Raw genomic sequence first — 24,583 nt, forward strand, 5'->3', positions numbered from 1 at the left:
TCTCATTAAAAAGTAAGCAACCCCGTATACACAAAAAAGTGGCATTAAGTAGGATAAAGTGGATGTGAAACAGTGGCAATCAATTTTGTCTACCACTCCTTCACTGTTAAACCACTTGCAAAGTCAGTGTTTCACATCTTTATGAATCTCTAGCCTGCAGCCTGACCAATATAGGAATGTTGGCAGAGTTAGGATTGAATGTTTTTCCTTCCATATTTGTCCTTTCCCTTCAGCAAGCAAAAGCAAAGGAATGAAATGAGGGGGCACAGAAAAATTACACTGAAAATAAAAGCAAAATACAGCAGATGCTGGAATCTGAAAGAAAAACAGAAAATGCTGGAAAATCCCAGCAGGTCTGACAGCATCTGTGGAGAGAGATTAGAGTGAATGCTTTGAGTTTGGATGACTCTGTCAGCAGCAGTGAAGAAGGGTCATCCGGACTTGAAACATTGGCTCTACTCTCTTGCCACAGATGCCGTCAGACCTGCTCAGATCTTCCAGCATTTTCAGTGTTTGCTACGCTGAAAATAAACTTCATTTTACAGCTTTTCCATCCCTCTTCCTGTGAGCAAGTATCTGTCCATGATAAAAACTGGCTACTTGGAGGATTGGTTTGTACACGTTTCCCAGCTTCTTGGTATGTATTGCAGCAATCAGTGTGGCCCTTAAGCAATGGAGTGCAAAGCTGCTTTGAATCGTCACTGTCGAGAACATATTTCCCCATTTTATGTACTCTTAAATGGCAATTTACCCTTCCAAATTACAAAACAAATTTTAAAATGCAAGAAGGAAGAATACTGGGGCACAAGCAAGCAGTTTACACGAAGTACTGCATTAAATATTAGTGGACAGTCCAACTGTCTAAAACATCATAGCAAAACTCTAATTCTCCATGGCTCAGCATTTACACACCTGCCTCAGTCAGAAGGATGTGGGTTCAAATGTTTTCCTAGTGATTTAATCTAGCATATCATCTAGATTGCCGTTGAATGCAGTACTGAGAAGGTGCTGCACTATCAGAGGTAATGTCTTTCAGATGAGAAGTCAAAGCAAAGTTTCATCTGCCCACATGTGATGAATGGTGCTTTTTGAAAAAAAGGGAGTTTCCTTAATGTGCTGGCCAACCACTTATCTCAACCAACTTAATTTTTCAAAGCATTGACTGACTATTTATCTTATTTTTGTTTGTGAGGTTTTGATCTATGCAAATTTCCTGTTGTGCTTTCTGACATTTCACATGGGATCCTAAGCACATCATTGAAAAGAAGTTTACAAATCATTGTCTATAAATGCAAGTGCTTTCTTTCTTACTTATGAGTTTATCCTGATAGAGAGAATACTGTCAGTGGAAGCTGGTAATTATATTGACAGCTTAAAGGGCACCAATGAACATCAATTTGAAGTAAAAGAAAATTGTTCAAAAATGACGAACAGCAAGATCTGCAAACTGCTTTGCATTAAAGAGGGGAAAAAGACAGAGGAAACAGGTTACTCCCAGATGACTGCATGATGCACATTAATTCATTTCCTAGTTTATGCCAAATTAGGTGGTGTCAACTGCAGCAGTATAATTAATCTTGGGCACCCTTATGTGGAGATGAAAATCTTATCCTGATGAGACTTGGTAAGAAGTCCTCCATGAGTCCAAGTGGACAATCCATATCTAGATGTGCATATGAAAGACAAAAGTTCCTCCCCTCACCCATGCTGCCTTCAATCAATCCAGCCCCCTCACTGCTCCCCTCCCTCAACATCTCCTCACCTCCCTACCCCCACCAACTCCCCTTTACTCCTTCTGCCCCACCTCACCTCTCCCTCCATCCACCCCAATCGCTGCCTCACCTTGCCCCTCCATCCGCCCCTCCCCCCGTACCCACCCCCTTCCCTCGAGCCCCATCCGCCTCCTCTTCCCCCTCTGGCTGCACCCCTCTTCTCCCCCACAAATTCGCATCCACGTCTCACACCATCACCTCCCCTTTTGCCACTCTCCATCCCCCTACCATGACCCCCCACACGACCCCCTCCCCCACAAGGCATTTTTTAAAAATGTGAATTTTATGCAATTGTAATTATGTATATACAGTATGATTGCATACACTAGCTCAGGTTCTAAATGGGGAGTTAAACAGAACTTCAAAAGCTTTTGTTTAATAAATAAAGCTGATTGAGAAACATTTTACTCTCAATGACAAAAATTGACAAATGCTTGAAAGTTTTGTGTCAGACCAAACCTGTGACATATACTTAAAGATCCACTGCCAGGGCAGTACTGAGACCTATGACTGACAGTATCAATACCTACCATGTGTTCCATGCATATACTGATTTCCCCATCACTGTAAAATGCTCCGTAGAAGCCCACAATATACGGTGAATTACATTCGTGTAACACCTGGAGCTCTCTGATGATCTGATTGCGGATAGCAGGCTTTATTTCTAAGTGAATCAGCTGAAGGAATGAAGAACAAATTGGAATTAGATCCTTTATTGATAACTATCTGAGTCTATTACTGTATTTTAAAGCAAGTGGAAAACCTAACCAATATACGTTTCATTATAAAAGACTTTACAACTTTTACAAAATCAGGTTTCTAAGAATGTCACAATTGTTCCTTACTGATTTATCATGTCACTGTGTTGGTGCACACTGCAAAAACTCACTCAGGTGGAGTAGAGATCTATTCTGCAGCGTACAAATTAGTGAGCAGAGTCAAACTGCCTAGTTTACCAGAGACCATAGAACCATAGCAGTGCAGAAAGAGGCCATTAGGCCATCAAGTCTGCACTGACTCTCCAAAGAACAGGCTCAACCCCCAGCCTAACTCCATACATTTCCCAATCCATCTAACCTGCACATCTTTGGACACTGAGGGACAATTCAGGATAAAAGCAAATTACTGAAGAGGCTGGAATCTGAAACCGAAAGAGGAAATGCTGGAAAATCTCAAGTCTGGCAGCATCTTCAAGGAAAAAAAAGAGCTGGCATCAAGTCCAGATTACTCGAAACATTAGCTCTTTTCTTTCCTTACAGATTCTGCCAGATCCGCTGAGATTTTCCAGCATTTTCTCTTTTGGAGGGACAATTTAGCATGGCTAATCGACTTAAACGGCACATCCTTGGACTGCGGGAGGTAATCAGAACACCTAGAGGAAACCCATGCAGACATGGGGAGAACAAGCCTACTCCATACAGACAGTCACCCAAGGCCAGAATATGAACCCGAATCCGTGGCGTTGAGGCAGCAGTACTAACCACTGTCACCATGCCGCCCTAATTTTTGTTTTCCACACATGCCATGATACTAATTGGGCTAACACTTGAACACTCTGTTTAGGTCAACTGAGTAATTTTGCCACACAATGGTCACCTTCAAACTTAACTGGTGCTGAAATTTAGAAACTCGTGATTTAGTTGCTTTTGACGCTTACTTTTGCCAATTCTTTTAGTATTTTTATTTAAATAGGTAAATCTGATGACCTTTAGTTGAACAGTTAGTTTGGAGGAGACATTGAATCTCTGAGAGGAATTAATTAAACTGTTGAAAACAAGAGGGGAATGTTCCTTGGGTTGCCAGCAGTGAAGATTATTAAACTACCTCATATTATTAACTCAGTATCTCTTTCAAGTCAGCTTCTCCAGTGATGCAAGCATTCCACAATTAACTTAACAGAGCAGCAATGAAGAAACATGAAAAAGGGCTTCTATATCATTTTTCACAACTACCATTTACAGCCAATTAAGTACTGATGAAATGTAGTCATGTTGTAATTTGGGGGGGACGAGGACGATTGTGCTAGCCAGATTTGCACAGGAATTTGAGGAACAATAATTGATAAGGATTAGATATTTATTTCAATATTGATTGAGGGATTAAAAACTCTCATTATACTATTTCAAAAGAAAAGGAGGGGCAAGTAATCCCCAGTACTTCAGTCTATATTTATGTCCATCTGGAGGGCTGGGGTTGCAGAAAGGGCATTGGTTTGACATCTCTTCTGAAAGATGGCACCTTTGATAATACAGCACAAGTTGTACGGTATGCAATGTGCACATGAGGTTCTGGGCTGTAGTATGACTGCACAGGAAAAAGGGACATTGGTTGTGGGGTTGGAGGAGTTTTCAGGAAAGGAGGGTGAGGATTTAGGAGGGCAGAGAGCCAAAAAGTGAAATGATGCAAACCATTAAAAGAGAGGGGTTGAGAGAAAAAAGTGCAAATAAGATGATTGGCTAATGTCAAGAGATGAATTTCAACAGAGTATCACAATAGGTGTATCATAGCACAACTTTAGTAACTGAAAAAATGTTTCGTGATACTTTCCAAGAAAAATGACATTGTGCAAAAGGAGAGATCAGAAGCTTTCTTAAGTGCAGTCATGTCTGGAGATTTCTGAAAGATGGACAGGTTTAGATTGGAGTTCAAAAACATGGATGCAAGACAGCGAAAAGCTCTGCCACCAATGGCAGGAATGTAAAGAATTCTGCAGTCAAGTGATTTGATATAGGGCTAGTCAAGACTGCAACATCAGGTTGAGGCAAGCCCTTGGAAAGATTTATTGACCAGGATTTTAAAGCAAAGTGTTGGAGACCTGGGAGCCAGTACTGCTCAGTAAGAATATGATTGATGGCTAAGTATAATTTAAATAGCTTGAGGAAGGGTATGTACAGCAGTGTTTTGGACAAATTAGAAGTTTATGATGACTGGAGCACGGGAAATCAGTTTTTAAATTTTTAAAGTAGTTAAATCTGGAGGTCACAAAGGCTATCTATGCTAATGGGAGTGAGCAAGAGCCGAGATGAACAACATGGAAGCAACTGGTCTTGGGCATAGTTAGAGTGTGGGATTTAAGGTTGCAATTATAATCTGTGTGGTTCAATTGGAGAATATGGCTAGGGAGAAGGATGCGATTAATGGCAAGGGAATGACTCTTGATTTTAAACTGGAGAAGGCTTTGATTCCTCTGAAACCTTATGGCAGCCTGACAGTATAGCGAAAAGATGGACAGTGTCATTGACAGAGTCACAGACGATACTTATCTGTACCTCTCAATGTACATGTGAGCTGACTCTGAGTAGTACATCGAAGGGAATAGTAAACAAAGATTTTCGGCGTGCTCCATCCAACCACTTGAGCAGTTTTGGTTGCCGCTTAACCCTTCAACTTAAGTCAGCATCATGCAACCTTGGTAATACAACTCTAGACTGAATAATTACTAACTGGAAATGATATAAAGAAAACTGTAGTTGATTTGCACATCAGCATTTACAGGCATCTTTCACCAGAGCATATTTACTTGGAAGGATATTGATTTTTAAAATATTTCATGGGACATGAACGTCACTGATAAATCCAGCATCTGCACCACATCCCAAATTGCCCATGAAAAGGTGATGGTAAGCTGCTTTCTTGGTCTGCTGCAGTCCATATGGTGCAAGTACATTTCATGTTAATAGGAAAGAAGTTCCAAGCTAACAATTCAATGACAATCAAGGGACAGTGATATAGTTCCAAGTCAGGCTGGTGTGGGGCTTGGAGGGCAAATTGCAGACGGTCACGTTCCCATTTGTCTGCTATGCTCCTCCTTTGAGGTGGTAGAGAACACAGGTTTGGGAGCTGCTATCAAAGGAATCTTTTAGTTGCCGTGCTGATTTTGAATGTAGTACACACTGCTGCCTCTGCACATTGGTAGTGAAGGCAGTGAACATTGAAGGTACTGAATGGGATGACAATCAAGCAGGGTGCTCTGTTCAAAATTGCACTAAGCTTCTAGAATGTTGTTGGAGCTGCATTCAGCAGCAGAGAGAAATCCATCTTACACTGGACTTGAGCCTCTAACCTGCTCTTGAATCTTAAGTATTTATATGGCTGGTCCCGTTAAGTTCATGGTCAATGGTAACCACTAGGATGTTGATAGTAGTGGATTCAGCAAAGATAATGCTATTGAATGTGAAGGGTCGATGGTTAGATTCTCTCCAGTTGCAGATGGGCATTGCCTGGCAGTTGGGTGGCACAAATGTTATCTGCCCAAGTGTAAATGTTGTCCAGATCTTGCTATGTATGGGCATAGGCCTCTTCAACACTTGAGACTCATGAATGATACCGAACATTGTGCAATCAGTGAAATTCCCACTTCTGACCTCAAGATGGAGGAAAGATCAACGATGAAGCAGCTGAAGGTGATTGAGCAATTCACATGACATCGTGGAGCTGAGATGATTGGCCTTCAACAACCCAAATCATTTTCATTTGGGCTGGGTATGGCTCCAAGGACAACCCCCCCATCCCCATTGACTTGAATGTATTGACACCGCACTGCAACAAATGCTGCCTTGATGTCAAGGGCAGTCACTCTCACAGGGTCTATGCAATTTAGCTCCTGTGGCCTTGTTTGGATCATGGCTGTAATGAGGTCAGGAGCCAAGTGGTCCTTGCAGAACCCTAACTGAACATTGGTGTACAGGTCATTGCTGAGCAACTGTTGCTTCATATCACTGTCGCTGGCACTGTCCAACCCTTCAATGATCAGGAGTAGGCTGACGGCGCAATAATTGGTCAGATTGGATTTGTCCTGCTTTTTGTGGATGTGCACATTTTCCACATTGTCAGATTGTTGCTAGTATTAGATTTAAAGGAAGGAACACAAAGATATCATGGTGATTGGTGAAAGAATCAGATGCCATGAGGAAAGTCTGCTTATCCAGTAAGTGGAATGCACGGCCTATTGGGGTGGTGAACAGCGATTCAATAGTAGCATTCAAAATGGAATTGACTAAATTGCAGGGAAATGGGGAACGAGACTAACTGGACTGCTTTTCGAAAAAACCTGTGCACACTTGACAGACTGACTGGTCTCATTCTGGGCTGAGCTACTCTGTGATTCTACAATAAGACTAACACATCAGCTGAAAATGACAGTTGAGTTCATTCAGAACCCATGTTTTAATGCAAGAAAAACTATGGCAATTCTGTCCTTTATCATTCAACGAAAATGACAAAAGAAATACAGAAAGGAAGAGAGACTTGTATTTACAAAGTGCCATCATGGCAACGGACAACCCAAAATACTTTATAGCCAATAAAGTACTTTCTAAAATATGGGAAACGCAGCGTGTAATTTGTACACAGCAAACTCACACAGCAAAATGTTAACTGAGACCATCTATTTTTGAGATGTTAACCGAGGGGTAAAAGCTTCCTTGTTCTACTTTGAAATAGCGCCACAGGTCACATGACCATGCAAGATGGCACATGTGCCTCAGTGTAATGTCTCATCTGAAAGATGCCATCACTGACAGTGCAGCATACCCTCAATACTGCACTGAAGCAGAGCCTAATGCTCAAGTCTGAGTGAAACTTGAAGACACAAACCCCCAAGCCAAGCAAGTGTACTAAAAACAGTCACAGTTATCATGCAATAATTCTGTAAATTTTGATATTTGTAGTTAGACTCCAGTATAACTGGATTATATAACCTTATTTTCTGCCACTCTTAGATACTCATACATGCACTTAAAGGTTGATTTGTGTTAAATTACACTTTATATGACATTTTACACACAGCTGCTGCTAATCTGTGGGACAGTGTGCATGATTTCTTGATTTACTCAAAAGTTAACAAGGACTTCCCAAGAGAAGCCCACTGCTCACAGCTGCACAAACTTCTATTGGAAGAATTTATTACATTTTTACAACATGAAATTCAAACTTTAGTCAAAAAAATTCAAGCCGCTAGTTGCTAAATACTGTGATATCACCACAACTAATGCAGGGACCAAATGCTGCCAACACAAGCTTACCTTCCTTGCCATAATAAGCCCCGATGGTTTGTGGAGTACTTTGGTGACGACACCACCGTTGCCTGCACCCAGTTCACATATCTTATCAAAGTCGTCATCTTTCAGTTCACCAACTTTAGCCTTCTGTGTGAGGAAGGCTTCAAGTCTCTTTTTCTGCTGCTCATCCAGCTCAAGTTCTTCCAACTTTTTCTGTAGGGCTTCTAGGTTTGCTCTAAAATAACAAAAACAAACATTCTCAAAGATCTTGAACTAAAACAAAGCTTCCATGAAATAATACTGGACTGGAGTTTGACACCCCTACCCTTCAGTTTTTTCCTAAGTTTTACCCCTTGTCTTACTCCTGAATGGAGTCTTGTAGTAGATATAGCAATCCTGTTGTGACAAGCCCAACTTCACGATTTGGCCTGGCTGGTGATTGTTCGATGTCTATTGTGTCCACTGAAGAGGGAAAAGTTTGACACTGCTCTGTCCAATTTTGATTCCTAATACTTCCAAAACAGTGATGGAGAGCTGGAACTGATCCTTCCAGCTCCCTGCTCAACTCGTCGCAAATGTTACTTTGTAGCAATTGGCCACTATCAATTTATTTCAATATTTCATGATTCAGAATTTTGAATTTCACAACATTAATTGAATAGCTAGTTTAGGAAACCAATCTTCAAATGATAAGAATTCAGCCTGCCTCAAATTGTATATGCAAGTGCTATAAAAAGTTAGATTAAGCTGGATCATTCTTTTATGACTAGTTAGATATCATGGGCCAAATGGCCTGTTTCTGTATGGTAAATTTCTGGGATTCTGGAAGGCTAATCCATTTTTCATTTTTTCTGCATAACACTCCCTACCCTGAAGGTTCATCCTGCTTACAGACTTACTGTACAGTATGATACAGTGTTATCTCACCATTGCACGCAGTGAGAAGACACAGGAAATAACTCTCCCTCTAAACACAGACACGTTTAGCACAAATGTGTGTCTGAAGAACTGCAGGCCACAAGAAAATATTTTTTGGTCACCTTTCCTAAAAGATTCAAACTATACCGATCATATTTTTTGAAACTATACCCTTTTATTTCAAGGAATATAATTTATGATTTCTATTCAAGCTTTAGTTTGAACACTAATACATGCCTGGCATATTCCAACAGTAGTCCTGCAAGGCAACTCCAAAAGTACTTGTAAGTGCTTGGGAACTTGTAAGAACGTTTAACCTGCGCCTTAAAGAAGCAGGGTAGGCAACTATTTGGGTTGCAAACCTGTTGTGTCTGGCCACTAGTTTACGCAGTCAAATGAAACTTACTTGTATTCAGCACTGGCTTCTCAAATGATTTGTTGTAATATTTTAAGTAACTTTTGAAGCAAGTGTTTGTTTAATGGTGCAGATATCTGTTTCACTTTTTAACACCAAGGGTAACACCAAGTTGTACAGCAAGTAAATACTAATAAGCTGAGGATGCACGTGGTGGCCAAACTTTTTTTTAAAAAGAGCAACAAAAGCCACAATATTTCTCACTGACATGCAACAGGTACATTGTTGTGCTATGGTGAATGGGTGTTCAATAACATGAGATGAAAAATGAAAAAGAACAAAGTCAAAATAGCAAAGTAAAAAAGCTGAAGAATATACATCTGTTAAAAGGGATTTTGGGACGATAATGCCTTTCATGACTAAAATCTCAATATGTTTTATAACCAATTAATATTAACTGTGGTAATTTTGAAGTCTAGTTACTGCAATAATGCAGGAAACATGGCAGAAAATTTGCCCATAGCACACAGCAATCGACTACTGACTAGATAATGTGGTACTGATTGAGGAATATATAGTAGAGGATAACTGTTCAAAATAACGTAATGGGATCCTTTCCCTTCACCTGAGGTCCTTGATTTAACCTCAACAGAAAGATGCCACATCTCAGTGCAGCCTTCTCTCAGTACTGCACTGGAGCGCAGCCTAGTTCTTTGTGTTCAGGTCCTGGACTGGGACTTGAACCTGGAGTCGAGAGAGTTGAGAGTGCTAACAACAGAGCCACAAAATGAAATAACCAAACTTATAGCAGGAAATAAAATGCAGCTTATTACATGGCATGTGAACACAGTGTATTTTAAAATGTACTATTTGAATTCTGATTTCAAAAGAATGGAAATTTATCCACTGCTGTAACCCTGTTTTGTTTGTTCAATGTATACAAAAAGACAGTTGCATCAAAGTAGATTAGAATGAAGCTCTTTCGCTTTTTGGATCCTCTTTAAATGCAGGCCACACAGGTGAGATGATAATTTCTGTTCTCCTCTTGTTGTAATAAGGTCTACATTTGCACAGATTTAACTCAGGTTAAATCAAATAGGAAGCGAATGGGCCAGGAACTGGCAAATGGAATTTAATGTTGGCAAGTGCGAGGTGGTCCACTTTGGTAGGAATAATGGTAGGAAGGACTATTACTTACGTGGCGAAAAACTGCAGCAGGCGACGGTGCAGAGGGACCTCGGGGTCCTTGTGCATGAGTCGCAAAAACCCAGCCTGCAGGTGGTCAGGAAGGCTAATGGGATGCTGGCCTTCATAGCGAGGGGGATTGAATATAAAAGTAGGGAGGTCTTGCTGCAGCTGTATAGGGCATTGGTGAGGCCGCAGCTGGAGTACTGTGTGCAGTTTTGGTCGCCGCACTTACGCAAGGATATTTTGGCCTTGGAGGGAGTGCAGAGGAGGTTTACTAGGCTGATACCAGAGTTGAGGGGGTTGAGCTATGAGGAGAGGCTGAATAAACTAGGCTTGTACTCGTTAGAGTTTAGAAGAATGAGGGGAGATCTCATTGAGACGTATAAGATGAAGAATGGGATGGATAGGATAGAGGTGGAGAGACTCTTACCGCTCAGAAAGGATAGTAGGACTAGGGGGCACAGCCTCAAGATAAAGGGGGGGCGGTTTAGAACGGAGTTGAGGAGGAACTTCTTCACTCAAAGGGTGGTGAATCTCTGGAATTCTCTGCCCGTTGAAGTGGTGGAGGCTGCCTCGCTAAATATTTTTAAGACGCGGGTTGATGGGTTTTTGATAAGCGAGGGGATTAAGGGTTATGGGGAGAGGGCGGGAATGTGGAACTGAGCCACGACAGATCAGCCATGATCTTATTGAATGGCGGGGCAGGCTCGAAGGGCTAGATGGCCTACTCCTGCTCCTATTTCTTATGTTCTTATGAATTCAATACCAATACTGTTTCACAGGTCAAAGGAAGTTGTTGTGGGCATTGGAGAAATTCAAAGTCTTACTTTGCTTGTTTTCGACCAAAAAGGTCAATTGCAGCCACTCTGAAACCACGCCAACTCCCCTCAACCCCACATTCCTAGCGGCTACCTCTTCTAGAGGTGTGGATATTTTCACTTCCACATAGTATGTTCAAATTCTTGTACTTCACCCAAGTAATCTTGGCCTTGTGTAAACTTAAGCTACATAGTGAACAAAGGGCTATTCAACTATGGCATGCATTACTAGAGCTCCACATCCTTTATTGGTCAACTTAGCACAGACCAGTGAATGAACTTCGAACGTTTTGGCTCTGGGGATACTTTGAATGGTTTTATTATGCATGAGGCTTTTGGGACTGGGTCAGGTAGTCTAATATAAGAACTAATCGATATTTTGCTGGGGCTTTTCCCCAAAGATATGATCAAAAGTACAACTTAAAATGGAGTGGTAATTGTCACCCAGAACTCTTACAACTGTTCAGTTAATTTCACTCCACGTACTGGGCCAGACACTGCTGTATTTCAGTAAACTTTATGTCGAACAGGAGCAAATCAATTGGAAAAATAAAGAAATGCAAGACTCTAGTTTAGCCTAGCTGCTTCATGAAGGAGATTGGGGATGGATTTGCAATTCAGGATACAATGGATTACATTTATACTACAACTAAGTGGCTGATTAGGTTAAAATGAAAAAGGTGGGTTTAATGATGCAGAACTCAGTCACAGACAGTACTGATACTCTTGTATTATTGGATAGCTCTTGTGCACCTGCATTTGCAATTGAGACTACAAAGAGATGCTGTGTGAGCAGATGTGACCTGTGATACCTTGTAGCCAAAACCATAAAAGTAGATCCCGTTCAATCAAGAACGACCTGCCTTCAAAATAGTACTTGGTCTTTTAGAGTAGTACAGAGCTGCTGCAAAAGTAGGCTACAATGCTGCATGCCAGGAGGCCAAGAGGATCATTTCAAAGGGCCGGTGGATTCATGCCTAAGGGTGCACATTCACACATTCTTATTTGTTGGCTAAAATCCATAATGAATGGTGTTCAAACTGAGGCCCTTTAGGCAGTCACTCAGACACAAGTCTAGTAATTTTAACAAATTCAAAGGCATTCTCAAGTCTGAAGAGGGGGTTGTACTGAATTACTGTCTACATAATAAACACTTCCACTTACCTTCCACCTGGCAACTGGGAAAGATGGTAGAATGTGCTGTGTAGCTAAATAAGGCTTAATGAAACAGTCTGCTAGAAGGAACTGGACTTCAGGTTGCACTGTCAATCTAACAATAGAGCAATAGGCTTAGGCAGCAGTTATACAAAGGTTCAAAAATTACTCTAGGTTATGAGATGGGAGAGGGGGTATTTGATGTGGGAAAAGCAGAGGAGGAAAGTAATAGTCAGGGGAGGAGGATACTGAATGGATATCAGTGGTATCAGCTGCTGATCCACGTTGGTAACTGAGTTTAGAGACCCACGTAAAGAACTTGGTGAAATCTGGCGAAGGCACAACAAACAAAAATGGCTAATAGTGTTGAAGTATTTACCTTCGCACTAACTTCTTCACACAGTGGACACTTGTAATGAAACGCTGGAATTTTCTCCCTCTAAAAAGAAGTTGAGGTTGCGTGAAGTTGTCAGGATGGATACGGATACACTTATTAGTCAAGGCTATTAAGCATTACAAAACCAAGGTCAGCACGGGCTCATGGTACCTGGGTACCCTGATGGTTACAGGGCTGGAGAAGGTTAGAGGACGAGGGAAGACCATGGAGGGAATTAAAAACAAGGATGAGAATTTTAAATTTGAGGTATGAGTGGACTTGGAGGTCACCAAACGATAATGGGCACATGGGTCACTGTGGGATAGGATACAGACAACAGAGTTGTGGAGGTGCTCTAGTCTACAAGAAAGGTAAGAGACTACACATGGACATACACAAGGTTTGATGTCAACCATAATCAGGATGCAATCATAGCAGGATGATGACAATGCTTCACATACACTGGTGAACTGTTGTTCACCATTCAGGGTTTGAGATATCAAATCATGAGCTTGTTGACTCAGCTGGTGACTGTTCTTAGGGTTTTTGGAAGGAGGATTGGGGAAGGTCAGTTAATTTAACTTCCAGATAAAATGCCTGGGAATAGAGAAGAATGAAAGCAAACCTTTGTGACAGAACTAACAGTCCGATACCTGAACAAGGCATGTCCACTGTATACCCAACTACTGCTGATTTAAAAAGAATTGAGCTGAATCCAGACAAGAAGGACAAGAGGGGTGGGGGGAATTTCACCAACTGCCCTGGTGGGATTCAAACCCAGGTCCCCACAACTTTAGCTGAATTTTTGGCTTAATAATCTAGCGATAATACCACTAGGCCATCACTTCCCCATAAATTAAGCACTTAGCTTTATTTATCATTTATCTATGTATTAAGAGCAGTGGCAGAATATTCCACAATTGCCTGGATAAGTGCAATTTCAAGAAGGCTCCACAGCTCACCATCATCCAGGACAAAACACTGTCCACTCCCTCCACCACCAAAGCACAGTGGCAGCAGTGTGCATCGTTTACAAATGGCAACTTGCCGAGTCTCCTTTAACAGCACCTTCCAAACCAACGACCTCCAACATCTAGATGGACAACCTGCATCAGGTGCATGGGAACACATCAACTAGCAGGTTCTCTTCCAAGCTGCACATCATCCTGATTTGGAACTACAATACTGTTTCTTCACCATCAATGGGTCAAAACCCTGGAACAGCACCAGCATTTTTTCATTCCGTGAAAAAATTTTTAAGAAAGTATTCTTCAGATAAACAAATAGATCTAACAATAAGAAAAAGATGAAATTGAATGCAGCAGCTAAAAAGACAGTGAAGAGCTTTGCAGAAAAATTGTCAAAATTATGACACAAGGCAGAGCGATAGGAGCTGATAAACATTAGAAGCTAATCTATTGTTGAAAATAAATCAGGCAATTAGTTAACAGCCAAGTTGATTAAATTCATTGACTTCATTAAATAAAGTTGGATGGGGGCATGTTCTCTGTTAAGTCAAAGAAATTCAGCTTAATTATTCAGGAGGCAAATGGTTAAATGTGCAAACGCCTGGTTAGTAATCAGGAGCAGGAAAGCGTGACTGCAAACTAGTGTTTCAGGGAAGAGCAGGGAATTTAATAGTAATAGTGAAAAAAATATGGTTGAATCAGGGGAAAAAAGATGTAAAGTTAAAACTGAATGCTGAGTGCAATAAGCATTTCCATTAAGATAGACAAATTAATGGCACAAACATAGATAAATGGGTTTGATCTAATTGCCCATTATTACAGACATGGTCCAAAGATGGGAAGTAAATATTCCAGGTACACAACATTTTGAAAAGACAGATAAAGAGTAGGTTGGAGAGTAGACTCAGTAAGGGTGGAAATAATAAGGGGTAGTAAAACAGTAGTAGTCATAGTTTATAGGCTGCCTAACATTAGTTATATTGTTGGACACAGCATTAGTCAAAATAAAAGTTTATTGAAAAGACAATGCTATAGCATAGGATTCAGGAGATGGCCATTTTGTTCTTTGAGCCTGCACAAAGAACAAAGAGCGCTCTTCACCTTCATATCTGCCGCCATAACAGATTTCCACACCTATCAAAATTTCCGTATCTGTCAAAATTCAATCTAACTCAGCCTTGAATAAATCAAATTACCCAGTTTTCACTACTTTCTGGGGAATAGAATGCCAGAGACCAACGGTCCTCAAAAAGAATTCTGATTTTAGAATGGAGACCCCCTTTCGAAAACTGTATCCCCTAGTTCTGATCTCCCCCACAAAAGCATGTGAATGTACAACATTAGGAGCCTGTTTCACTATTCAATAACATCATGGCTGCTCTCTGTTTTGAATTCCCATAAAACAAAATAACACTTGATTGCCTTGCCTAACTAGAATCTATCCACCTCAATGCCCCCACCTCCACCACCTTCTGGAGGCAGAATGTTTCGAAGTCACACAACTCTCAAAAAATTTTCATCTGTCCTAAAAGGGTGACCCCCTAACGTTAAGACAGTGGTCCCTAGTTCTGGACTCATCCTTTCCACATCTGTCATGCCAAGACAATTCTGGATCTTACATACTTGAATCAAGTCACTCTTCACTCTTGTAAACTCTACTGAAAACAAGTCCAGTTTGTCTAACCTTTTCTCACAAGATAACACGCTCATTCTAGGTATCAATCTATAAACCGCTTCTGAACAACCTCAAACACATTTACATCCTTCCTTAAATTAGGAGACCAAAACTGCACACAATGCAAGATGTGGTCTCACCAACGCCCCGTATAACTGAAATGTAACATCCTGACTTCTATGTTCAAATCCTCTCGTAATAAAGGTTAACTTTAATTACTTGCTGTACCTGCATTCTAACTTTGTGACTCATGCATCAAAATCCCTCAGTATCACAGAATTTTGTGGCTGCTTTTTGTTTAAGTAATACACTACCTGTGTATTCTTCCTGCTGGAGAAGAGATAGAGTGGACAAGATAAAATTGTTTCCCTAGGTACAGAATTCTAGAATCACAGCACAGAGAGTCAATTACAACAGGGCATAGGTTTAAGGTAAAGAGGCAAGGTTTAAAGGACATGTATGAAGCAAGTCTTTTTTTAAAAATAGTGGGCGGTGGGTGTCTGGAACTCGCTGCCCAGGTTGGTTGTGGAGGTAAAGACCCTAAAGTACCTTGGGGCAGCAGAGTAACACAATGGTCAGCTTCACAGTGCCAGGGGCTTGGGTCACTGTACGTGTGGAGTTTGCACATTCTGCCCGTGTCTGCATGGGTTTCCTCCGCATGCTCCAGTTTCCTCCCACATTCTGAATGATGCGCTGGTTAGGTGGGTTGAGCTAAACAGGTGCCGGACTGTGGCAACTAGGGAATTTCATCGTAACTTCATTGCAGTGTTAAAAGTAAGCCTTACTTGTGACAAGTAAATAAACTTTTTACTTTGGATCTGTAAGGTGCAGGAAAGTGGGATTAGAAATGGTACCTGAGTGTCCTTAGGCTGGCATGCACAAGTTGGGCTAAATGGCCCTCTTCTGTGCTTTTCCATCGTTGTAAAGTAAACAACTTCACATTTTCCCACATTATACTCCAACCACCAGATTTTTGCCCACTCATTCGGCTTATCTATATACACTTGCAAAACATTCCCTCAGTATATAACTATCAAATCTCCTCAGGATCTTCTGTGTTTCAAGAAGATCACCCCTCATTCTTCTATACTCCAGTGGACATTAGCCCAATTTACACAACCTTTCTGCATAAGGTAAGCTCTTCATCCCAGAAATGAGTCAAGTGAACCTTCCTTGAAATGTTTAAATAATTATATCCTTTTTCAAACAAGGAGACCAGAACTGTACCCAGTACTCCAAAATGTGGTCTCACCATGACACTGTATAGCTCAGAAAATCTTCTCTACTTTTATATTCCATTCCTTTTTCAATAAATGTCAACATTCCAATTGCCAGAGTCTTCATCTAGACTAGATACATCAAATTGGCAAAAGTACTTTGAGGATGAATTCATTGAGTGCATTTGTGATAATCCCCTAGAAAAATATGATGAAAATTAACCAAGAAGCTATAGAAGACAAAAGCTGAAGCAATAAGACAGGGTTAATTAGTAATCCCACAGTAGGGGAGTCTCTCAAAAAGATAATGATAAAGTGATGTACTTAAATTATAAGTGGAATGCATGTCAAATGGTGATGAAACTAGAGGCAAACCTTTTTCTTTAGTTTATTTACAGAATGCAGCATTATATAAAGGTCTTCCTTCTCCCTACTAACCCAGCGTCCCAGCAGTCCCTCTTCAGATGTGCTGCAAGTACTTAATTAAACAATGCCTTTCACCTCTGTACCTTAATATCAGGAACATACAATTAACACTTAAGTCTGAAACTAGAGTATTAAACAAATAAAATTAATTCTATAGATACAAGATATGAATTGGCTAATATAGATTGGGAAGTTAGATTATAAGTGTACAATGAAAGATAAAAATGGCAGATATTTCATAATTTCTCAATCATATACATTCCACTGTGAAAGAAAAAAACTTCACAGAAAGTGATCTACCTGAGGCTAACTACAAATTAAGGATGGCAATAGATTAAAAGGGACTTATAATGTTGCCAAGAGTATTAAACCTCAGGGTTGCGAGAACATTCAGAAAACATCAAATTGCGATCAACAATTTAGAACTAGCAAGAAACATTTTAAACATTAAGAGTTTATATAAATAGGTAAAAAAAAAAGGAGAATAGTGGAAGTAAACATGGATTCCTTAGAGGCTGAGAGTGGAGGAATTCTAATGAAAATAAGGAAATTGGCAGAGGTGTTAAATAGATGCACTAGGGCCCTGTGGTAACATGGTACATGGGATTCATACCTCAAAAAAAGTGTTACAGCTGAAACTGTGGTATAACAAGGTCCTTCAAAAAGCACCAAACCAGTACCGTAGCCAGATTAATAGGGATATTTCATCTGTGCTGCACCAAGATTTTTTGCTTCTAATCACTTTCTGGTACTTTCCTTAAGTACCTATGTGAACCAGCTAAGAATAGCATGTGATGCTAACTGTTGATCACTCTGCTGGGGCTTAATCTGAATACTGGAGAAATGAGCACCATAATATTTTGTTGTGCACAGTATTTGCTTCTTACTTTAGGATTTAACTTGCCAAAGAAGTATAAATTTCAAATCCCACTTTCCACTGAACCTGCAGTAACTGAACTTGTGGTCCTCAAGAGGGTTCACTGGAAGCTGCCACAGAACTAAGTTTTATTTATTTTTAATTTACCTCAAAGCAAGCTAGAGTTGAGAGGTAAAAATCTCGGTTATCTGGGTAATGATCTTGGCAGCTATGCCAGATTGTGCCTAGGCTTGGCTTCAACAGGAAGTATCTCATTTACATTCGGCAGGTCGGCGAAAGCACTACCACGATGCATCCTTGGTATTATCTCTTAACTCCTATTTGAGTTTACCGGCTACTTGCTTGGACAGGATATCACCAAAGAGATCCACATGCATCATTCCGGAGGTCTGCATGTCTTGCCCCTCATTGTCTGTACGGGCTGCCAAATATCCTACTTGTACACCATCATGAAAATTCCTGGAAATGGAGGAGGCCTAGTATATCTTACACAGATTAGCTTCTTTAATTATGTTCTGATTAAACAGAATTTAAAAGGCTACACAGTTTCATTTCACTGAACTGCTTGTGGGGTTGTGATAAATTTAAATGGAAATTTTGGGGTCCAAGATGGACCCATGTTACATCAAGTTCCATGCAACAGCAGACTGCGTATACAAAACAGGGTCGTAATGTATGTTGTACCTGTCTTCACAGTAGAAAATCAAAATGGCATATCAGAAACAAAGGGGAACCAAGGGCCTAAGGAGAGTTAGGAATTTAAAGTAAAAAAGTGGACAGGGGGAATTAAGGGGATGAAAGCTGACAACCCCAAAGCCTCAAATAGATGCAGGAAATAAAGTGGTAGAGAATAATAAAAGTGAAAAGGCAAGTTATAGAATAATTTAGTTTAAAAATGTATGTAGAGTTTGCATGTACAAAATACATGCAAACTCTATATACACTAACTTGTGCTTAGGAAATAGAGCAGCTCACCTTCTGTCATTTCTTTTCTATTTGCTAACAAATGCATTCAAGTTAGAAAAATGAAGTTAAATTATACAGCTTCTATTTACCCAAAATATATGGAAATGACCCAATGTCTCCCTCCTTTCCTCCCAACGTCCCTGTCCTGAGTAATTAAAAAACTAACTTATGGAGTGTGGGTGTTGCTGGCTTGGCCAGCAATTATTGCTCATCCCTAATTGCTCTTTTGAGAAAGTGGTGGCCAGCTGCCTTCTTGAACCACAAATCCTTGTGGTGAATGTACACATACAGTGCTGTTACAGAGGGAGTTCCAGGATTTTGATCCATTACTCACCTTTGAAATTTCCACCAGCATCTCAATCCCTTTGCCTTCTCTTACAAGGCATCACTACTCTTCATTCCTCCATATAAAGTCTTCTTTCCATCGTCATAGCCACTTTTGTGACCTTGCCATTTTGTCTTCTCTCTTTCCTCTCATGATCTCATTCAAAGACATTTCTAATGGTCTCCTCACCATGTATATCCCTCAAATCCCTTCCAAACACACATTCTTTTTTTCCTTACCCTGACAAAATCCCTCCCACAAATTACTTATAATTTTACTTTCAAATGCCAAAATGTCTCATCTTTGGTTGTCCATTTGCTACAACAGTTCTTTATCTGTCAAGCAATGCCTTTCCTCCACCTCTGGTGTACTTGATCTCAGTAAAATGTTGTTCTTCCGTCCTGTTCATTGCCATTTTCACTCCACATGGTCCAGGGGAAGAAATTGGACTGTATCTGGACAACAAATGGCTCAGCCATTTGTCACCGCATCTGGCTAGCTCATAATCAAGCACTATTTTGCCTCTCATTGCTCTGCCAAAGTTACCCATTACTCTTTACTTTCCTGATGTGATTGTTGCTGGCTACTTCAGCGTTTATTGCTGATTTCTAATTGCCCTCGAGAAGCTGGTGATGAGCTGCCTTCTTTAACTGCCACAAATCATGTAATGTAGGTACATTCACAGTGCTGTTTGGGAGGGAGTTCTAGGGATTTTGATTCAGTGAAGGAATGGTGGTACATTCCCAAGTCAGGGTGGTGTGTGGATTGGACGGGAATTTGGAGAAAGTGAATGTTACCGGTGGTGATGGATGGGGTGCTGATCAAGTGAGCTGCTGTGTCTTGAATGATGTTAGCCTTGAGTGTTTTTGGAGCTGTAGTCATCCAGCAAGGGTAAAGTATTCCAACACATGCCTGAATTTTGCTTTGTGGATGGTGGACAGGCTTTGGGGAATCAGGTGATGAGTTATTCTCTGCAAAATTCCCAGCCCCTGACCTGTTCTTGACGTCACAGCATTTATATTACCAAACATTTCCTTAAACCCCTTTGCCCTTCACCACCAAGGAGGCTGTGAAATGTATCACTATAATTGATAAGCTCTAGTTCTGTTGTTACCCCAACCCCACTTCCTCATGCGCAATGTGAAACTACCTTTTGGGTTCCCATCTGCAGTAACCCTGGAACTGTTATTCTTCCAACTCTTCTCATGCCCTCTTCAAGTGCACCTTGTCCATGAAACTGTCATTTTTTTTTCAGGACTCCATTCTCACCAAACTGCTGACCATCCTAAACTTTCCTACCTGGGCTAATGTTAGCCAACATTGTAAATTGACTGACTTCCTGGTAACAGTCACTTCCTCAAAACATCCACTGATGTTCTTTCAAATTTCAGCCCATCACCAATCTCTTTATTTTTCTAAATTTTTCAACATATTACCATCTCTCAAACCATCATACTTAGATTTTAGTCTCACTGAGGTTTAAAACTTCTCTCTCCTGAAACTGCCCCAACAACGCAACAATTGATATCCTCCAAGATAAAGAACAACAAACAGGGCATTATCCCAACATGTCCTCCTTGATCTCTCTGCAATTTTTGCCATGTTGCCGATTCCATTCTCCTCCGTTGTCTGATTCAGTCCAACAGCTCTCAACTGGTTCCACTCTTAATTACCCCATCATACAGAGAAAATACTCTAATTTTTTTGTCCACCCTGTATTGTTATCTCTGGGATATCCCAAGAATTTATACTTGACGCCGCCTTCACAGTGTTGCCAAGAGACAACATAAAGGTGAAGAAATAGCACTGATTTTCAGAAGTGTACCGAGGGCATCCAGCTCTATCATTACTTGTCTTCATACCTATATTGTCTCTATTTCCAACATAAAGTCTTGGATGAGCTTGATTTCATCCAGAAGCCATTGTTTTCATCTACTAGCAGTGGTGGATCCATTCCATTGATTCTATCCTCGTCCCAGTCATTGTCACAAGGTTGCATATCTCTGCTTCCCAAATAGTACAGTAAGAAGTCTCAACACCAGGTTAAAGTCCAACAGGTTTATTTGGTAGCACAAGCTACTAGCTTTTGGAGCACTGCTCCTTCATCAGATGAATGGGATTTCAGTTCACAAACAGGGCATATAAAGACACAAACTCAATTTACAAAATAACAGTTGGAATGCGAGTTTTTACAGGTAATCAAGTCTGTGAGTGGAGAGAGGGTTAAGCACAGGTTAAAGAGATGTGTATTGTCATCACACAGGACACTTAGTGAGATTTTGCAAGCCCAGGCAAGTCGTGGGGGTTACAGGTAGTGTGACATGAACTCAAGATGCCGATTGGGGCCATCCTCATGTGTGTGGAACTTGGCCATCAGTCTCTGATCAGTGACTGTGCATTGTGTGTCATGAAGGCCACCTTGGAGAATGCTTACCTGAAGATCAGAGGCAGAATGCCTGTGACCGCTGAAGCGTTCCCCAACACAAAGAGCACATTCTTGCCTGGTGATTGTCGAGTGGTGTTCACTCATCCATTGTCATAGAATCTGCATGTCTCCCCAGTCTACCATGTCTTGGGACATCCTTTCCTACAGTGTATCAGGTAGACAATGTTGGCCAAGTTACAAAAGTATGTACCGTGCACCTGGTGGATGGTGTTTTCACGTGAGATGATGGCATCCGTGTTGATGATCCAGCACGTCACCATCCACCAGGTACACGGTACATACTCTTGCAACTTGGCCAACGTTATCTATCTGATTTGCTGCAGGAAAGAATGTCCTGAGGCATGGTACATTGGGGAGACCATGCAGACTCTATGACAATGGATGAATGAACACCACTCGACAATCACCAGGCAAAAATATTCTCTTCCTGTTGGGGAACACTTCAGCGATCAGGATATTCAGCCCCTGATCTTCAGGTAAGTGTTCTCCAAGGCGGCCTTCACGACACACAACGCAGAGTCACTGAGCAGAGACCAATAGCCAAGTTCTGCATGCATGGGGATGGCCTCAACTGGGATCTTGGGTTCACATGACACTATCTGTAACCTCTACAACATGCCTGGGCTTGCAAAATCTCACTAACTGTCCTGTCTGCAGACAATGCACATCTATTTAACCTGTGCTTCATGCTCTCTCAACTCACATTGTCTGTACTTTTAAGACTTGATTACCTGTAAAGACTCGCATTCCAACCATTATTTTGTAAACTGAGTTTGTGTCTTTATATGCCCTGTTTGTGAACAGAACTCCCATTTATCTGATGAAGGAGCAGTGCTCCGAAGGCTAGTAGCTTTTACTATTAAATAAATCTGTTGGACTTTAACCTGATGTTGAGAGACTTCTTTACCCCAGACCAATGCCGGCATCGCCACATTCCAAATAGTAGCCACCTGCTATCAAAACCTTGACATGTCCTTAATACCTGCACTGTTCAAAAAGAAAACTCTTGCAAAGCTCTCAAATTCCATCTTCTATAAACACCTCAATTTAAAACTGTCAACCAGATACTATTCAACAATAAAAATCCCACTCACCTATCTTCTCTATCAGTCCAATAATTTAAATTCCATATCCTTCTACCCAAATGCCCCCATAGCCATAATTCTCTTTACCCCCCAGAGAAGAATCATAAAATCCCTACAATGCCATTCAGCCCATCAAGCCTGCATCAACAAAATCCCCCCCCAGCCCCTATCCCCATAACTTCACGTATTTACCTTGCTAATTCCTGACAATAAAAGTCAATTTATCATGGCGAATCAACCTAACCTGTACATCTTTGGTGTGTGGGAGGAAATGGGAGCACCCAGAGGAAAGTCATTAGACACGGGGAGAATGTGCAAACTCCATATTAGTGAGAGGCAACATGGTTTTGTGCAGGGGAGGTCCTGTTTCACTAACTTGAGTTTTTGAGGAAGTGATGAAGATGATTGATGAGGGTAGGGCAGTGGGTGTTGTCTACATGGACTTCAGTAAGGCCTTTGACAAGGTCCCTCAGGGCAGACTGGTGCAAAAGGGGAAGCCACATGGGATCGGAAGTGAACTGGCAAGGTGGATACAGAACTGGCTTGGTCATAGAAGATAGAGGGTAGCAGTGGAAGGGTATATTTTTAAGTGGAGAGCTGTGACGTGGCATTCCTCAGGGATCACTGCTGGGACCTTTGCTGCTTGTAACATATATATAAAAATGATTTGGAGGAAAATTTAACTGGTTTAATTAATAAACTTGAGGACAACACAAAGGTTGGTGGATTTGTGGATAGTAATGAGGTCCATCAAAGGATGGAAATCGGCTGGAGACCTGGGCAGAGAAATGAGATGTAATGCATTTTCGAAGATCTAATCCAGATAGGAAATATACAGTAAATGGCAGAACCCTTCAGAGTATTGATAGGCAGAGGGATCTGGGTGTAAGTTACACAGGTCACTGAAAGTAGCAATACAGGTGGAGAAGGTAGTCAAAAAGACATATGGCATGCTTGCCTTCATCGGCTGGGGCATCGAGTTTAAAAATTGGCAAGTCATGTTGCAGCTTCATTAGAACCTTAGTTAGGCTGCACTTGAAACAGTGTTCAATTCTGGTCACCACACTACCAGAAAAATGGAGAGGCTTTGGACAGGATACAGAAAAGATTTAGCAGGATGTTGCCTGGCATGGAGGGCATAAGCTACGAGGAGAGGTTGGAGAAACTTGGTTTGTTCTCAGTGGAACGATGGAGGTCGAGGGGTGACTTAATAGAAGTCTACAAGATTATGAGGGGCATGGACAGAGTAGATAATCAAAAGCTTTTTCCCAGGGCGGAAGAGTCAATTACAAGGGGATACAGGTTTAAGGTGCAAGGAGCAAGGTTTAAAGGAGATGTATATGGACAAGTTGTTTTTTTAAGAGGGCGTTGATGCCTGGGACTCGCTGCCAGGGGAGGTAGTGGTAGCAGGTATGATAGTGAGTTTTAAAGGCTTCTGGACAAATACATAACTACGATGGGGATTGAAGGATATGGTTCCTGGAAGGATAGGAGCTTCAGTTCAGTTGGGCTGTGCAGGCTTGGAGGGCTGAAAGGCTGTTCTTGTGCTGCAATTTTCTTTGTTCTCTGCAAAGACAATCACCCAGGGACAGATCTGTACTTGGGTCCCTTGAGGCAGCAATGCCAACCACTAACTTGGCCTTACATTTCTGTCTGCACTCTTGGACAGTTGATAAAGTGATGTTGAGACCACAATCAGATCTGTCATCATCTTATTGAATGAGCTCAATGGGTTGAATGGCCTACTCTTAATTGGTATACATATGCTTCCAAAGCCAGATGAATGGATGTTCCCTCTCTCTCTCTACTACTGTAGTAGCTTGTCTTGCCCTACAGATGGAAATTTCTCTCTCCCTCCCCAAATTGCCCTGCCTTGCTGTTCTGTACCCCCAAAGCTATAAAATGTATTTCTTCAGTAGATTCTTCAGCCATTTGCTCGAAAACCCCTACTATAAATACTATGACACACAACTGCTAAAATCACTACAATAATTGCTGATTTGTATGAGATGGTGAG

General features: G+C 41.1%; 1 protein-coding gene across 1 annotated transcript in view; it reads right to left on the minus strand.

The window, feature by feature from the left end:
• map2k2a (mitogen-activated protein kinase kinase 2a) overlaps positions 1–24,583 on the minus strand; it is an 84,609-nt gene that overhangs the window by 51,301 nt on the left and 8,725 nt on the right. Inside the window, exons 2-3 of the mRNA XM_080212657.1 lie at positions 7,796–8,006; positions 2,303–2,449 (exon numbers count right to left, since the gene is read on the minus strand). Coding sequence (XP_080068783.1) covers positions 2,303–2,449; positions 7,796–8,006 — 358 coding nt within the window. The remainder of the gene's footprint in view (positions 1–2,302; positions 2,450–7,795; positions 8,007–24,583) is intronic.

The sequence above is a fragment of the Carcharhinus amblyrhynchos genome, chromosome 26 (genome assembly GCF_965287045.1).
Source record: "Carcharhinus amblyrhynchos chromosome 26, sCarAmb.v2.hapA, whole genome shotgun sequence".
Taxonomy (NCBI): domain Eukaryota; kingdom Metazoa; phylum Chordata; class Chondrichthyes; order Carcharhiniformes; family Carcharhinidae; genus Carcharhinus; species Carcharhinus amblyrhynchos.